Here is a 19,152-nt window from a genome sequence, read left to right as displayed (position 1 = left end):
CGGCCGAGCTAGTCCAAGCGACTTCTCAGGAGTCCTTCAAGAGGCAACTTGACCTATTCTTAAGGACCAAGGACAGCATCGCACTATGATTTACCAATTTCTTTTCCTCTTTTATTGTTAACATACCTAGGTTCCTGCCTGGAGGATTTGGTGATCCCCTGCTACTAGACACGGAAGCCTGTTAAGCGAAAGCTTCTTCTATTCCGTCCACAACCATTTGAACCATTTGAACACACGACAATTGAAATACGGAATGCCCGCTTCCAGTCAGCGCGTTCAAGGTCGTTGAAACGAAACGGCGGACAGATTTGAAAGGGATTACCGTTTATACCTTGCCTCGCAAGCAGATTATATTTTCCCTGAAATTACTAAAGCCCTAGAACTTTCTACGTCTTAAAGCGTAAATCAGGTAACGTCCTCAAAACCCAATATATTCCAGATGTATCGAAATGGTATTTTATGTTTATTTGCCAAGACTTTTATATCTGCTTGTTTTTTATATACCTTGGTCCAAATTAATTTTAGATGCCTTCAGCTAAAGTCATCCACAATCACCCGAGGCTTTTTAAAAGCGACTAGTTTTCTCCAGATTTTAGGAAAATTTGAGGAAAGAACCCTAGACCAACTGGAGTATTGATGATTTCTTCAAATTCACTCGAGGTTTCAGAATAAAACCCCAAAATAAGCATAGTGCTCACCAATTGTCCGCTAGTATTGCAGCACTATTTGACAACCTTTAAAGTGTGAATTTCGGGACGCACAAGAGGTATGTCTCAATATGCCCTCTTAAAAAGCGAAAATGAGATCCATAGGTTTAATGTAACCTAAATTCACACAAATTTCTCTTGGGCGATGTCGCTTATATTTCCCTCAAGTTTACACTTATTGCGCCTTTCTTGTCTGGTTAATTGCCGTGAAATGTCTTCGGTATTGGTAGCCTAGTACATATTTTTTGACTTGGCTTTGATTCATACCTAGTATCAGGGCTAGTTTAACTAACTGTTTGAGTGAGCAATATGGATGAATCGAGGCTCAAAAACGCACTCATTGACCAATGCTTTTCTGTCTGACGGGTTACATATGATGGTTCGAAATATTCTTACTTCAGTAGTGTCCCCTGATGTATGACTAACTACAGCCACGGTATATTCTTACACAAACAGAAAACTAACTAGTTGTGGGGCCAATTCAACTTCAATTTGGTGATAAATTTCTCATTTTAATGTGTGTATCAAGCGTTTGGCTCCACCTTCCACTTGTGGCATATAATCTTACCAACATGGAACAGAAATAGGTTCCGAACTTCAGAGGCGACGTGTACCCAAGAAACTCTCCCCTTCCACGGGAGATTGTCTTTTATTATCACCTTACATAGTATTGCATGACTTATGAATACTGTCGCATGTTAATCTGTAGCTTGTGAGGTTTCATAACAGTTTCTCCTTGTTGAAGTGAAATTTCAAGTGTCGGTTTACTGTACTATGTTGGAAAGTATGAGAGCAATCTAATGTAATTTATTTAAATGTTTGCTTGTTTAGCTATAAGCTACAACACATGTGGCATTTTATCTAATGTCAGATTTCGGTTTTTAAGTGCTTGTCTAGTTCCCATTAACATAAAAGTTCTGTGACTATCATACATTTCTGGTAAGTTTTCCCAGTAACGATTTTGCTGAGGTTCTCAACATAATTGAAGTTAATGGTTTTATTATGATAGCATGATCATATGTTTTTAAATTTATGTTGGATAAGCTGTTCGAACTTTTTACTGGATTGATTGATAGTATATATTTCTATCTCATGGAAAATAGACTCATATGGGATAGACGTCATGGTAAGTAGACTATTTTTGTTTATGAAAATAACCGCAAAGTTGCATTTCTTGTCATGTGTGTTCAACTGTTCGTGCATTACAAAGTATTTACCTATAGTGTTTAATTATCACATAAAAATATGAAATTAATCTATACAGTTATTCAGTAAAAGTGGATTACATCCGAAATGAAAGTGCTTATTTTGATTTTAGGATGAATGTATTGCAGATGGTTAAACAAATGGACACTCTTTCACCAAGAATCCAAGCCTTGTTAAAAGAAAGCAATTGTTTCAGGTGTAATGAAGACGCAAATAATGAATCTGCATTTTCTCGAGATGCTTTGAAGGCCAGACTGAGTGACCTGGAATTCCGTGTAACACAAAATAAAGAAACGGAAAAGTATGCTTTATTGATTTATCTTATTGTTTCAGACCTTTTTCAGGGAAATATGTAAATGAGAAATCACCTGGAATATATAGATGTGTTGTCTGTAGCTCAAAACTGTTTAGCAGTGAAGCGAAATTCTTCTGTAGTTGTGGCTGGCCTACATTTAACAGTCCTATAGAGTGTAACTCATTGACCTCATCCATTGATTTGTCATCAGGTATGTACTAGGTAATTCATTTCATTTTTGTTTATCGAGACAATTTGTGTAATAGCCTATGTCAACACCTGAACTAAGGATAGGGAGTGAAGTAGTCGAACGTGTCGACAACTTCACTTTTCTGGAAAGTCTGATCAGTATTAGTGGATTGTTGTCTGACGAAATCTCTGCGCGTATTCAGAAGGCTCGTTTGGCTTTTGCCAATTTACGTCACTTATGGCGAAAGCAAGATATCCGTCTATCAAGTAAGGGACGAGTATACTGTGCGACAGTTCATTCCGTTTTACTTTACAGTGGCGAAACGTGGCCATTAAGAGTAGAAGATACTCGTATTTGATCACAGATGACTTAGAAATATTGCTCGTATCTCCTGGGATCACCGGGTAAGTAATAGTGAGGTTAGACGCAGGGTATTAGGGAATGATGGTATATCAGTTGATGAGGTTGTGAATCTTCATCGACTGAGATAGTTGGGGCACGTGTTACGTATGCCTGAACACCGATCACTACGATGACTAGCGTTAGAGGCGGCCAAACCAAAACGTGGAGTCATTGCTTGAAGATACTAACCTCTGGTCTTAGCTGTGTTGTTAGATGCATACTACTTGGTTGGGGTCTGCGTGACTATCGTAACCAATAGTTGGAGACTTGGTGATATGGCTCAGAACCGATCACAACCATGTACGTGTATACACTTTCTGTCTTCCTTTAACCTAAGAGATTAAAATCGCTTCTTATCTTACTTTCCACGAACTAATTCTTTCTCCCTGTATCATATCCTTATGTGAAATCTTTCTTTTTTATATTACTGCCATTAAAGTAACTACTTCTATGAATTTGGTGTTCGTCTTGTCGTTCTAATGAAGTGTGGCAACTTAGATCGATGCATATATGTACCTGGCCCTACGTTATAGCTGACTGACTTCCATATCTAAGTTATTTTAAACATGGGAAATCGAACATCATCAGTACCCAAAGCATCCCTAAAAATATTGTTGACAATAATTAGTAATTGAGCAAAATGTTCAACTGTTAAAGAAGTTCAAAAGTAATTATGTCTTCTTAATAAGGCTAAATTACAAGTTTTTAAAATTTTTGCGCCAACAAGTTTCGAAACGCTTACTGATTCTATTCTCAACAGACATACTAGGTCTAATAAAGTACTAAGAAACCTATTCACAGTTTATATTCTAACAATTATCCTAAACGAATGGCATGCTTTTTAGCATCATCACTGGCTCACCACTATTTCATCTGTAGTCCAGCGATCAATAAGTTGTTACGAACCCAAATTCATCTAATGTAGTTTGGTGTAAGTTCGACACCTCGAGTCTTCACACAAATTGATGGATCATATTCTGTTTCGATTGTCCTGTTTCAAAGTATAATAAGTATGATAAGTTTCTTATTTACTGTACCGTCCTTAAAATATTGATGAAAATTCGTCCTGTTGCTTTCATGGAAGTATATATATAAAGATACAACTATTTGATGGGAAAACTAGAATTTGTGTTCATAAGGTGTATTTCTATGTTAAAATAGTTAACCTAATTACGCAGCTTGTGTAATCTTGGTGTGTTCTCAAATATATAATTTGAATACCGACCACTAAATACATAGTATTATCACAATCTGGTATGCGCAGACTTTCAAACATTTTAATAGTCAGATTTTGCTTTTCCTTGTCCTCTAAATCCCGTTTGTCTTAAATTCATTAAACTTAATATGGGTGCATAAGACTAATATTGTGTAGAGCAGCAAGACGGCTTCGTATTACAAAATTGGTGTTTCAAAATTCCTTAACTGACACTCGGTCTTATAATTATACTTCATTGTGTATACAAATGATGTAAGTTTCAAGCTGTTAACTTGAGTAATTAGTAACTCTTTTGACATATGTAGAAAAGCAGTGTGCGCTTTAACGCTGTGAGTTTTTCGATTTGTTCAGTATTCCCAATATTCAATAATAATTCATCACTTTCAATGGATTATACGAGACATTTTGGTTTTCGATTTATTTTTTAGGTGAAGTTCGTGTAGAAGTTTCTTGCAAGGGATGCAATGCTCATTTAGGACACGTGTTTGACGATGGCCCGAAACCTACAGGTCTTCGTTATTGCATTAATTCTTGTGCTCTAATTCTTGATTCTGATATTGGTAGCTCATCTGGTTTAAATTTGCCAACTGCTTGATATTTTTTATTGTCAGATATAATGATGTTAATTGTACGTAAGCTAGAATTATCCTAGTGTTGCATTTCTAATCTCATGCTTTTTCCCAAAGTCTTATGATAAAACTTTGTGATGTTTTCTCACTTCCGTTTTACTTTTCTAATTTGTATTTCCTGTTTTTTATTTGAATTTATAAAAGTCGTTTTCTAATTTTTAAATTGCTTGTCTTTTAGTCTGAAATTCAAGTTACGCTGGGTGTTTAGGAAGGGCATTTTTTCCCAATGGAATAAACATTTCTGTTTCATTGATAGTTAGAATCCTTTGTATTCATCGTTCCTTGTATTGTATATATGATAAAATTCACCTTGTGCTTAACACATTTGCATGGGCTGCTTATACTCATTAAATGCAACCAGTCGAAAGTACCCACCATTTATCGCTACTTCTCATACCAATACCTGTTCACAAGCACAGAATCTGTCCGTACAATATAAACAAGCATTTTTAAAATTGTTTTTGGGAATGACACCTCAGAATCAAGGCTTAACCAAATGAATTAGTTCTAAATGGGTTTTAAATTCCTTATTCTAAAATATAGAACATCACTAATCTACGTATAGTACATTAGCTCTTTATCCACACTTGACATTTCTCCTCTTCCCGTTCAAAAATAAGCACAACACTAAGTCCCGTAAAATCGTTACCATCTCATATCAGGTTGAGATAGGTGACTTGCATAGAAAGTATTTATGAGGTTGACCAGTTCAAATACAATTACTTTTTGCAATTTCTATCGATTCTAGGCGGCATATTTTTTCGTGTGTGGTTATTATTTGCTCAAATATTTTAGGGTGCTACCAAGTATTTGTATTTACATTCTCATGAAGTTTATTTGATACCAAACACCTTGTTTAGTAATTTCTGCGTCATTTGTATCGTGTTTTTTTTTCGTAGAATATTACTTATATGCTTATCTTTTAGAATGTAAGACAAAAAATTCTCGTAACTGTACATTTTTACGATTTTTACCTCGTACTTCTAAATGTCGGAAGTAACTTCCTCTCTTGACAATTTGTTCTAAACATTTTAATTACTGGTCCGACGGTGAGTGATTAAAGCTGGTTCCGAGTTTGTATCTTTCTGACTGCGTTTTTACGTATCGTTCAAGTTATTACATAGTGAATTGTACTGAATGTTCGCAGATAATATGGACACGGTTGCCAAATTTAGTGTTTATATAAGTTAGCCCGCACTGTATTTGGCAATCAATAAACTTCATTCAAATCTCAGGATTACTACGTATTTTTTCAATCAACCCGTAGTTGCTTTCCTGATAGATTGTTAACGAGTACTGTCCTCAAGATATTACATCGTTTTGTTTAATCCCTGTACAGTTTTCACATGGTTATGAGTCATCTGTTTAATGAGGCCCCAGTAGTAATTGAATTCTTTTAGTTCCACTAGTTCATGTAACCGGTACTAAATCTCCTTTATCTCCACAAGTATATATTAGGAACTCGCAAGATCAGCCTGCAACACGTTACTTACCATTTTGTAAAAGTGAATATTGTAGTTTATTGAATTCATATTTACAAAAACATTTTAGCATGTATTGAGTACAGTTTATATAAATTAAACCCTTCTTTATAAACTTCGTTTCAAATTTGGTAATAGGGATAGTTTGTTAATAGATTTTTTGTTCACTACTCTTGTGATTGTGACATTTTTTGTTGAAACATTTTTAAGTATTTAACAGGATGATGTATACGTTAATGCATGACTTAACTCACATGAAGCGTTATATTTACATGATGCTATCCAGGTGTGTTAATCTTACTAACCGCTGGAATTTTTAGTTATTCATTTTCATGCCTAACTAGAACTGCCCACGAGATCAATATAAGTGATACTCGGGCCGGAAAAAACTGCTTGGAAATTCAAACTACTTGTGAGTAGTTTAACGAGTTATCTTGGTTTCCTAATTCAGTTATTATTAAACACTAACTGCTCCAATATTCTCGGCTCGATAGGATAATTAAAAGTAGTCGAGTTGGGTTTAGTAGCTAGTAATCATAAAGACAGCGAAATTTTTACCCTAGTGCTCACGAAGGAACCAGTATTTAAGTTAGAGGATCCAGTGAGCACACACAAAGGTATCGTATTTTGAATCCGAATCAGGGGAAGAGAAATATACGGCGGAATTCCTAATTAGCACAAATAGAAAAAGCGATTAAACGAAAAGGGTCCTTTATTACTGGTGAAGCATTCTACAACTCCTTATTTGTAACTGCTGTTGAAGTGTAAAGTAACGACATGATGCCATTGATCTGCGTCGCCTGTTTATTGGCTTGATGGCTGTCATGCGGCCATAGTTTTGAGCCACCATATACTATCACTGACCCTTACATAAAAATCTGAGCCGAAGCTAGTCCGACTAATTTGTGCGTGTATAATTACGTTATCCTCGATACTAAGATACCACCGTCATGCTATTCGAGCAATCCCTAAATCCCCTCAGACGATCAAGTTCTTGAGCCATTCCAGTCTTGATGGGAGACAATGACGACCTTATTACTACTTGTGTTTCTAATGCTTGTTTAATCTGGGAGAATTCTAGAGTTCCTGCAAAGTTTCAGTCACACTATGTTGCTGAGCGTCGACAATTATAAAACCCAGGTAAGTCACTTCCTGCAAATCATCTCTAAATAATGTAGTATTAAATGCAATGAATAATAGTATTTTAGTATTGAGACTTATGGGTAAAATAGTGTTCAGCCCATTTATTTCTTAGCAATATTCTTATCTATCATGACTAGGTAGAGAAGAAAAGTATTTATAGATAACATAATGTCTTCATGGAAGCTTCATCGTATGGAATGAAAACTAAACCGTTCTGTTATCAAAATGTAGTATGGGACTCCTGCTGGTGTAATTTAGTTCGGTTCAGGATCTCAATGAAACTTAACATTCTCCACAACCCCATACTTAAGAACATATTGCTATTCTTTGTACGAGAGATATACTCCAATAGTTTTACAGTTGACGCATTATTCATTTAATCAATTTTTCGTTTTTCAATTTAAGCAATGCGCTGTGACATTGGTTATCTAGTATTTTGTGTAACATATCACTTGTATCTTCCTACGTGCTAGACATAAGTTCATATAAACACTGTTTTTACAATTATGTTTGAATATTTTAACAAATTTAGATACTAGTAACACTGATGCACTGTCTTAATTACTATGTGAAATAGTTTCATAATCTGTATAATGTTCACTTTTACACAGACTACAATTCAAAATCAAAATAACTTAGTATCTGTGTGATTATTTTGAACCTTCAATCTTGTAGAATGTTACATAGAATGGTTAAGTTAGAAAAAGTGAAAACTTGTGTATCAGTCATAATATTTGCAGTCACTCATAAAACAGTATTTTAAATGCGTACTAGAAAAAGATAATTTACCAACGGGGAGAATGTACCATGATTGCGTTTTAAGGACTCTCATTTTAATAACACAGATTTCCTGTTTAGTTCAGTGCACTGATTTATTCATTTTTCGTAGCCTTTAAAATATTCTTGTTTGTTTTTTGGATGCTTTAGGCTTATTTCACGTCAGTATCACTTGAGTTCTATATTGCCGAATATATTTAGCTCTTCGATGCTTCTAATTTTTATTAACATGATCATAATATGTATATGAATACTACGGGTCACCAATATGAGCAGGAGAAAAACTTCACTAGTAGGTCATACAAGTTATCATCACGAATAGCTAACGTTAGAACACTTAACTAAAATTCTAGTATTATTTAATAGGCCTCAATCGTCTCATAATTTGTAAAAATGTACCAACTTTTAACTGCGGACATAAGCCAATCTATCTGACTAACAACCAATGAGAAAGCTTAGTAGTAACAATAGTAGTTTTTCAGTCTAAAGAATAAAGGATTGATTCCAAATACTTTAGTACACAGTCGGTGTTATATTAAATATAAATTCTTGAAATACAATCAAAGTTTTTAAAATATTTTCATAAAATTAAAAAAACTAATTATGGTTTGAATGACCCAGTGAAGTATAACTTGGCTTCAGATATAAAATCAGCAGTTTCAGTTTTGAAACAAGCCAATATTCTCGTGTTAGTTTAAGAGTATACGAAAAGAATGGTGTTGTAGTTTCACAATTTATTTGTTTTAACGTCTTTTTATGAGGTCAAAGTGTCACCACTTAAACACAGAATATTACCAAGGTTCCCTCTGAAAAATTATTGATAAAAACCGTTTATTCGAGCAAGTGAGCTTGATAGAGTTGTGTAGAAACCTATGAAAATTAAGAAACTCAGTGAGTTTCTGCATTATTCTGTCAAGCTTGTCGTTTATTTATTTAAGCATAAATATGAGTACAAGGATGCACCAAATAGATATGCACCACATAAATCATCCGATTTGTGTGGGCTGGGATACTACATTTGTACCCGAACCGAAGCAGGTGGTTTCCTTAGGGAGCCACACCCCGATCCTTTGACCTAAAGGTCTAATCCACAAGGCGGTGGAACAACGTCGGGAGATGCAGTCCCATGGTAGCCGGTGACCAACGACTGCTTCATACGCCATTTGCTCCTTCAGGATACTGGAGCCCATGTGCACCATTGGTTTCGAATCACGGTTTTCCAACCCCCGTAGATGGATCCTCCGTATCTACCAACTCGGTTAAAGCGCCGGAAATTCGCTTTTCGTTCTCTCAGTTTCGTGAACAACAGTGGTGCCGCGAGAAGTTAGTAAGTAGGACTTCCCTGACAGTGGTTGTGTGCGCGTAGCCATGTGAGAACATTTCGAGAGGGAGAGCTGACTCTCCCCACTCTCGGCCGTATCAGGGCATTTTGGGGCAAATAATTGTCTTTAACTTTTCTTCAGTTACACCTTGAGTTACTTTTGTTATTTAAGAAAACTATTTAGTTAAATCTTAATCGTAGTCTAACATCAAAGAAAGCAGACAATATGTACTCCTAGACAAAATAAGTGATTGTAAAATAATATAACTATAATATAGAAAGAATTGATTCTTATTTATTGATCCATGAATTACGATTATTCAAAACTTTCACTTCAATTAAGAATGTTAAAATATATGACCAAGTTATATTTTTTATTACAAATCAACGACATTCAATCATGGTATTATTACAATAATTTCTTAATTTATGCGAAAAACTGTGCACCATTCAGGAGTATTTTGTTATTATCTATACTGTATATCAGAACACACGGCCAATATTTGGTTTTGTCTAATTTGTAAACACATGGAATCAAACATAAATGGATTGTTTTGTATTCAGCAAAAAAATATATGATTTTATGACTAATTATTCAACACAAAATGTATACACATTAGTACTAACTAAGAACAACGGTTCTATTAGGATGTGTGTGGATATTTGTAGCTTGTTGATCAACTTAATCAGGATATGTAATAAAAAGATCATCAGTATTGTTTTACATTGTAACTTCACTTACAAACTCAATTTGCTTAAATGAATTAAAATGCCTCGTTGATATATTCCTGTGTAAAAGTGAGATTCACAGACAAAGATGAGTTAATAAGGACTAAAAAGAAGTTAATAGTCGCTTAATCATGTACACAAATTTGCTAAAAGAAATAATATTGCGCACATAGACTAACAAAGTTACCTTATACACATTTTTGTTGAAAATGTAAAATATCCTGATTTTTTCAAGTTAATATTTTATCAGTAGTCAAATTAAAAATATTTTATAAATTTATTTCATTCATCCATTTCTGAAGCAATCCATTAATGATATGTCAAATTAAGATGGCCATAGCTTAAAATCAATTTGATGTATCTCGAATAATTGTTATCTAAAGGAACTGTGTAATATGATACGCAAATAAACAAGATTTTGCGGATAATGATCGAGAATTAGTTGTAAAACTAATTACGAAAGAACCAATACATTTGTTCGTCGCGCGACTGGCATGATCATGTGCACTCTAAAAGTTAGTCAAATGCGACTTAGAACCTACCACATGTGCGGATCAGTTCAAAATTGCAATGCCATAGTAGTGTGTGTAGTAACAGTATTGGTGGTAATGGGAAAGATTACTCGTAGACGATGTGATCCAAGAGGAGAATATAGCTTCATGGAATAATTAAAAAATCACCTATACGATAGATAAGAAACTTAATTGTTAAAGGGACACATAGAGTAAATGCGTTCCCAGGTAAATTCAGTGGTGCAATAAAGAACGACTCATATGGTGACAGATCTTAACAATGGATGAGGACTGGGTTGATTGGCACCTTCGTCCAGATTTTTGAAGCTATTACATCCTGTACTAAAATAGCTTACCATCAAGCGCCTACTTTTATTGACCCAACATCTTGCTTAATTTGAGAGAAACGTACCACCCTTCTGACCAGAGTCACACCGAATTAAAACTAGTATAGTGATTTGTTCTTTACATTTCACCCGACAGACCAGGAGTTCATATGCCCCACTACTAAGCAACATCTTCACTTGAAGTCATATGAGCACACTGTTCTGCATCTAGAGGATTATACCACTATGAATTGCAATTCCTTCAGTCCCATCTTTCACTACCATTAGTCTCAGATACAACCATATTTCTGAGAGATTGATACTGCTGAAGGCCTTTCGGATCTGTTATATTATCGAATTTAGCCTGACTTATACTCCATTCTCATCTAACTTCGAATTGTGATTACATGAAATCTTTAGGACTACATACTTTATTTAAATAGACATGAATCTGATTGGGTCACAAAGAGCAGTCTTTTGACTCAATCTACAAAACAGTTTTCATATTATGTCAAGTGGGGAAACATTTCTTTCTATTAGAAGAGTTACACGTTCATAGTATACACAAATCTTAAGACAATTAGTCGGTAAATATAATCAAAATAAAGAGTGGAATCGAAGATTATGTAGAGAAATCAGACAATAAATATACCAGTGGTTTACATAATTTCTACTTTACTTGTTTTTGGAGATGGAAGAAACATGCAGTTATTTTGATTTACGCACAAACAATGAGTAATAAGTACTAGTAGGTCAGGTGAGCTATCAATTTTAAGCTTTGAACAGAATCATTACTCTATAATTTTTACATTGATAGGGAGAACTTATAGTGACTCAATGTGGCAGTTGATTGTTTTGTATAAAGTTTCTAGATTGAAATATCTAACTCGATTATTGAAGGCGTTGAAATGAAATCTCGTCATTAATTAGTGAGACATTCAGGATTAAAGTTAAAATGCTTTGAAAATATACTGATATCACGCACATTGGTAAATGCAAGTAACTAATCTTCTGATCATCAGCGTGCGATGTGAAGCCAGACTGTTAATGTGAACGCAAAACTGACTCATTATTGGTTAGTGTAATAAAATCGTCAGTTGAAGCAAGCCTTCAGGTTATACGGTTATTAGATACAATACTCGGAGATTCAAGTGGAAATTAAACAAATTAGCAGTCAAATCCAGTCGTTACTTTGATAATGGAACATGCAGTCACATCCTAGGGAGTAAGGATGAAAATCCGGATACCGGATAAACATCGATTGACATCCTTAAATAGTCCAGGAGTCGATTAACCTGATGTTTAGAAGTCTAATTCTAGACTTCAAGGCATTTAGGAGTCTAATGACACGCTATTTATCCTTAACTAAATTGAACAGACCTGGTTATATGCATTATATACACTTTACATGGTAGTATTAATTTACGCTCATACGTACACACATGAGTAAATACTTCATATGGTTACGTCCTAATGTGTGTAGTTCTTTTTAAACACATTTAAAATAGGTGCAAACACTAATAACGCCAACCAACAAACAAAACAACTTGCTTTCAGACTAAAAGTGACCTGATTTTTTTGTTTACTTGTTTGTATAATGCTATCGATCCGTTTCCATGCTAAATATGTGGCCGCAACGATCCATACGAAAAGTATGACAGCAATAACCCGAAGCTACCTTTCCAGAATTAAAACAAGAAATACTATTTTATTAGAATGGGAACCAGTTCCAGACTACCGCATCCTTAATGCTTGCGCGATGAAAGTCGATCACCTGGAGACTTATTTACTATTACTGTAGATACCTTTCTACAATCTGACAACCGCCAATAACAGATGAGTCGTTGTTTAAAGAAACTAAGCAGGAGTAATAAAGTGCATGATATAATTAATTCACTGCATTCTCTCATGGTTGCACAAAAGTCATTTAATATTAACATAATTTAGCAGTGAAAACTAGCTAATCTATTCAGAGTGAGAAATTCTCTCGAAGAGATGACTATCCACGCATTTCAACAGATTAAGTCAGTTGAAAAAACAATGTACCACTTTATAAGAATATATGTGTTCGTTTGAATAGCTTTTAAATTTAATTAGCTGTTTAACACTTATAAGTGGGAAACTTAAGTTAGCAAACAATATGTCCCGAGCACTGTATATACAGTGGCCAGAGACAAACTACTCAATAGCCATCACATGTAAACAGTGTCATCCATTCCCTCAAAAGTGGACTGCAAGAAAATTACGTTGGTGTTAACAAGCAGTAACTTGCAAACAAATAGAAATTTCGTCTGAGTTAGATTTCGGTCCTGCTTATTAGGTTTGCAATATTTTTCTCTCAAATAGATCGGTAACTACCAACTGAGAAACACATTGATTATGTTCTAATCTACTTAGATGATCAGGATGTATTGGTCAGATAAGGTTGATTGATACAGTGGTGTTTATAAAAAAGCGATAGCTGCCACTGTTGACAGAGACAATCAAGATGGAATCAGCAGTCACACGAAAATAATTGTTATTTCAAGAAACCACACTTAGTTCAGGAGACACTGTCTACGCAAGATAGCTTGATCAAGATCATTCGAGAGCCCCTGAATGCCCTGGTACGGCCGAGAGTGGGGAGAGTCCGCTCTCCCTCTCGAAGTACTCTCACACGGCCACGCGTATACAGCCTCTGCCAGAGAAGTCCTACTCATTGCCTTCTCGTGGAGGGGGTGTTGTTTACGAAAATGAGAGGACGAAAAGCGAATGTCCGGCGCTTTAACCGGATCACAAACCAATGGTGCACATGGGCTCGAGTATCCTGCGGGAACAAATGGCGTATGAACCAATCGTTGGTCACCGGCTACAATGGGATTGCATCTCCTTACGATGCTCCACTGCCTTGTGGGTTAGACCTTTAGGTCAAAGGCTCGGGGTGTGGCTCCCTAAGATAACCACCTGCTTCGGTTTGGGCACCCGGGCAGTATCACAGCCCACACACAAATGATGAACTCTTTATGTCTATGGAAATTATTTTTCTCGCTTCGAAAAACAATCAATTGATTCAAATTATTATCACTACAATTATTGTCATTATTAATACTATTATTATTATTACCATTATTGTCATCATTATTATTATTATTATTATTATTATTATTATTATTATTATCCACATTATTCACCCTCTTTTATACTTATACAGCGGCTCGTCTTTGGTGTAATTCGACTGTATCTAAACGTTCTCGAATCACTGTCCGGTTGAAAATTGTATGTTACCACCGAATACGAGAACTGAAGCAGTTTTTCTGAAACCACGTGCACCATTCAAACTGGCTGCCTTCAACGTTCGCACATTTATGCAGGTCGGACAACAGATAGGGCTGGCTATGTCTTTGGAAAGTCTTCATATTGATGTTTGTTGTCTATCCGAGACTCGTATTCAAGACTCTGGCGAAGTACTACAAATTAGATCTCCATCTGTTGCTTCGAAAAGCTTGTTTTACGTGCGCCTATCCAGGGACCCTGTGGCATCTTCGTCTGGTCTTGCTGGAGTTGGTGTCGCACTAAGCGCTAGAGCTGAGGCAGCACTAGTCGATTGGATCCCCATTAACAGTCGGTTATGTGCTGTTAGATTAGAAAGTTCCATCAAAGTGAGAAGAAATCGGCGTGAGAAACGATATCTTTTCGTCATCTCCGCCTATGCCCCGACAGATTGCAGCCCGGATGCAATCAAGGATGAGTTTTACCACCAGTTATCTGTTCTTCTCCAGAAAGTGCGTTCGACAGATATTGTAGTACTAGCCGGAGACTTGAATGCTCAGGTCGGGCGTCTAGGCACGGAAGAGTCGTTTAAGTGGCCGATGGGGACTCGTTGGTCGCAGGTCAGATAACGGGAACCGTCTACTGCAACTTTGCACAGACCACAACCTGTTTCTGGACAGCACTAACTTTCGGCACAGTCATCGCCGATGTGCCACCTGGCGTCCTCCCTCTGCATCTCAAGCGTGGACTCAGATTGATCACATCGCGATCAGCTACCGCTGGAGTGGTTGCGTACAAGACTGCCGCTCCTTTTGGAGTACCTATCTGGACTCTGACCATGCCTTGGTCTGTGCCAATCTTGCCTTACTTTTCAGTGGCCAACGAAGTGACCACCACCAAAAGATTGATGTTAGCAAGCTGGTTGCAACTTCTGTTGCAAGTAAGTATCGAACCGAGCTAGCCTCTAGGCTAGCTACCACTCCACCGAAAAGTATAGATGAGCATTGGTTGCAATTGCATGACGCCATGAAAATGGCGGGTACAGTCAGTTGTGGGTTCGCGAAACGTCCCGCTTTTAAGCACTGGGTTTCTGCAGGTTCCTTACAACTCATTGAAGCCCGTCGGTCTACTCCGGGTGACCGTGAGTTTGACCATAAACGAAGGATGTTACGTAATGAAATTGGGCAAAGCTTGCGTAAGGACCGAGAAGCCTGGTGGTCGGAGCGCACTAATGAGCCGGAAGCAGCAGCTGCATCTGGTAACTACCGGAAGCTATTTCAACTCATCCGCGCCACTGGCAGCAAGAAGTCTGGTGTGTGCGAAACAATCTGTGAGGATGACGGGATGCCAATCACCAGCATCCATCGACGTCTTGGACGGTGGGCAGAATTTTTCGAAGGGCAGTTCAACTGGCCTGCTGCTCCGGCAACATCGGTCAGACTGTCCTGCCCTCCATGGCAGGTGACGACTGATCCACCAAACGAGGAGGAAGTCCGCAAGGAACTCCAACTCTTGAAGCGTTACAAATCACCCGGCCCAGATGACTTACCTCCGGCTCTTTTTAAAGATGGTGGTGACTTTCTGACTAAGGAATTGACGACGTAGTTTACAAAGGTTTGGGAACTAGAGAGTGTACCAACGTCATGGAATGAGTCGATAGTTGTCCCTATCTTTAAAAAGGGTTCACGTCGTTCCTGTAACAACTATCGGGGGATAAGTCTACATCCGATTGCGTCCAAGCTATTGTCTTCCGTCATACTTCGTAGGTTGTTCAAAACCCGAGAAAGATTGACTCGCGAGGAGCAGGCTGGGTTTCGTTCTGGTCGAGGATGTATTGATCATATCTTCACCCTCCGCCAAATGTTAGAACACCATCATACTTTTCAAAGGCCAACAATCGTAGTGTTTCTTGACATCAGGGCTGCCTTCGATTCGTTGGACAGGACTGTTCTCTGGGATTGTCTATTGAAGAAGGGTGTGCCTGAGAAGTTTCTTAACATCCTAAAAGCCCTATATAAAAACACCTCAGGCAGAGTGAGGGCATACAACCACCTCTCTCCATTGTTCCATTCGAGCAGTGGGGTTAGGCAGGGTTGCTCAATCTCACCATTCCTCTTCAACTTTGCCATCGATGACATTCTGGAAACAGCTCTGATGAATGTAAGTAATGGTGGTGTGGATCTGTTGCCTGGAGAAAGACTTCTCGACCTTGAGTATGCGGACGATATTGTCTTACTGTGTGATAATGCCCAAGGCATGCAATCCGCACGTAATCAGTTGGCAATCAGTGTCCGTAGGTATGGTATGTGCTTTGCACCTTCGAAGTGCAAAGTACTTCTACAAGACTGGCAGGATTCCAATCCTGTACTCACCCTGGATGGTGAGCAGATAGACGTAGTTGAGAAGTTCGTGTATCTGGGTAGCTGCATAAGTGCTGGTGGTCGCGTGAGTGATGAGATCAATGCACGTATAGTGAAATCCAGAGCGGCTTATGTCAATCTGGGCCACCTTTGGCACCTTCGTGATGTTAGTCTGGCTGTAAAGGTCGGATCTACAACGCGTCGGTGAGAGCAGTTTTGCTCTATGCTTGTGAAACCTGGCCTCTCCGAGTTGAGGACGTTAGACGACTCTCTGTGTTCGATCATCGCTGTCTCCGAAGGATTGCTGACATCCAGTGGCAACACCATGTCAGTAATGCAGAGGTTCGGCATCGTGTGTTCGGGCACAGAGATGATAATTCAATTGGTGTCACCATCTTGAAACACCGACTTCGGTGGCTTGGACATGTTCTCCGAATGTCGTCCCAGAGAATTCCACGTCGTGCATTATTTGCCGACTCTGGGACTGGTTGGAAGAAGCGGAGAGGTGGTCAGTGCATGACATGGTGTCGTGGTATGAAAGAAAGCTGCAAAGGACTGGCTTCTGTCGGTCCTTCACGACTCCCTGGTTGGGGTCTGAGAGATGGTGCTACACAGTGGCTAGAGACGTTATCAGATATGGCTCAGAATAGAAGCCAATGGCGATCCTGCTGTAACCTTCTTTTACTTTCTTCATAAAAAGTGGTTGTGTCTCCCTTACCTGAAAGATTTCTTCTGATTCTACCTTTTTCGTTCCCCTGTTACTACCACACTACCTTACACCAATCTCTTCGTTATTGTTCTCTTTTTCTTTAGCGCTCCTTAGTTTTTTTTTCTACTTCTCTTCGAATTTTCATTGCTTTGTGTGGCGCATATATATTGGCGCTCTCTTGTACCAATATTCATGTGTTCAAATAAATAAAAATAAAATAAATAATTAGGCTGCCTTGTCTTTCTTAACCCATCAGTGACGACCAACTAACCTGTTAACCAAACTGAAGTGTGGAGACCTAAGATTTGTTAGCTGAAAGTCAAACACTTTAATTAGTAAGTCACCACTAAGATTTCTGTTACCTAGGATTGCCCCACAGAGGGAAGCTGTGTTATTCAGTCTATAAAACGTTTAGATGGTTTCTAGTTCCCTTGAGAGTATGACCATAAATTACCCGCTTGCACAGCATGTATATAAACGTGAACAGAATTACCTTGTTATGTATATCTCTAGTTCCCCACCGTTGTTGCTATCTTGACGTGGTGGTCGGGCTTGCCAATCGTGACGAAGCAACCGAGCCATACTGGCTGGAACAAACGTTCCTCAAGGTCCTACCATGTCAGACAGGTCGGTTGAAGAGCGGTAAGACTAAAAGCAGCAAAACCCAAGGTCCGAAGGCGAAGTCGTACTGCTGACTGTACAGAGGTGTGACAGCAGTAAGGCGTTTCCTTCAGACAACCAGCATGACAGCGATGCTGCCTTCCCACAAGGAGGGGCGGGGTTAGAAAAGGTCGACCCTGAGAATGCATACCTCGCCTTGTCCCATGGATATCCGTCTCCGGCGGTAAGGTCTTAACAAGTACGGAGCTAACGCAAAAATTACTCATAAAAAGGTTGTGTGTGACCGACCTCAAGCAGTTATCCCTTGCGCACTGTGTTCACGCTCTCAGGTCACTAAGACCATCTCTAATCCAATTTCCTTTACAGGTACCTTCAAAAGAACCCTTCAACGGTGTAGGCAACCGGGAAGTGATAACCACCCTCATAACTCTAACAGCACTCAAGACCACTGTATTCATAACCAACCTCCCTCTTCAATTCCTATTATTCCTCTCTAGTTGCTTTGTTACTGACCATACAAATAGATGAATCAGAATACAACCAACGCTGATTAATTACATTTGGGCTACAAATAACGGAAATATTATTTGGCGTTCTAAACCATTAGTCAACCAAACAGTGGTATGGAATGGAGTTGTTTGTTGAGATATAGCAAACGTATCTCAAATCCCACCAAATACTTGATAACCCAGGTTTTCTGATTCGTGATGTTCAGGACAATGGATCACACTAGTTATAAGAGTATATGTTCAAAATACCTTGAGGCGATTCGAAGTACGGAAAAAGGTTAGGAACAAAAATATCCGTTTTATAACAAGTCCAAGTCGCTGGCTCTTTCCACAAGTAGTGTAACCCGGCTTTCTTGGTAGCAGTAGACTACATTGGCAAACAAATAAGGGTTAAAAAAGACGTTTCACAACAACGATAAGTAAAACACTCACTATATATCACACAAACAGCAGGTAATGGCATTGTAAAATGAAGCAGTATTCATGGTCAGTACACTCTTTTGAGCCAAAACCGACTCATTAGATGTAACTGGAGAAGTAATAATAATTAATCTGAACCTGTGCCGCTACGTAAACCAAACAGAAATAAACAAGGCAACTTTCCGCTCCACTCTTGTGAATATACGAAGCATAACACATAGTAAGTAGGTGAGTCGCAATTATTTTGCAGACCGGATAAACTTGGAACAGAATTCAGTTATAAATTGGCTTTGTATATTTTGTTACAATCAACAGGCATGAATGCTGGATAACAAAGTTAAAAAGCCGAC

At 38.0% G+C, this 19,152-nt stretch overlaps 1 protein-coding gene across 1 annotated transcript; it reads left to right on the top strand.

The window, feature by feature from the left end:
* Positions 1-287: 287 nt before the first annotated feature.
* Positions 288-5,258, top strand: MSRB3 (Peptide methionine sulfoxide reductase B3). The gene is made up of 4 exons (XM_051216846.1): positions 288-409; positions 2,026-2,214; positions 2,247-2,419; positions 4,445-5,258. Exons 2-4 carry the CDS (start codon positions 2,027-2,029, stop codon positions 4,609-4,611), a joined length of 528 nt encoding a protein of 175 aa, XP_051073848.1. The 5' UTR covers positions 288-409; position 2,026; the 3' UTR covers positions 4,612-5,258.
* The last annotated feature ends 13,894 nt before the right edge of the window (positions 5,259-19,152 follow it).

The sequence above is a fragment of the Schistosoma haematobium genome, chromosome 1 (assembly GCF_000699445.3).
Source record: "Schistosoma haematobium chromosome 1, whole genome shotgun sequence".
Lineage (NCBI taxonomy): Eukaryota > Metazoa > Platyhelminthes > Trematoda > Strigeidida > Schistosomatidae > Schistosoma > Schistosoma haematobium.
This window is presented reverse-complemented; position numbering and strand designations above follow the sequence as displayed.

Coding starts and splice junctions, on each gene's coding strand:
- MSRB3 (XM_051216846.1), top strand. CDS start 2,027: ATGAATGTATTGCAGATGGTTAAACAAATGGACACTCTTTCACCAAGA. Junction 2,215..2,246: donor CAAAATAAAGAAACGGAAAA/GTATGCTTTATT, acceptor TTATTGTTTCAG/ACCTTTTTCAGGGAAATATG. Junction 2,420..4,444: donor ATCCATTGATTTGTCATCAG/GTATGTACTAGG, acceptor TTTATTTTTTAG/GTGAAGTTCGTGTAGAAGTT.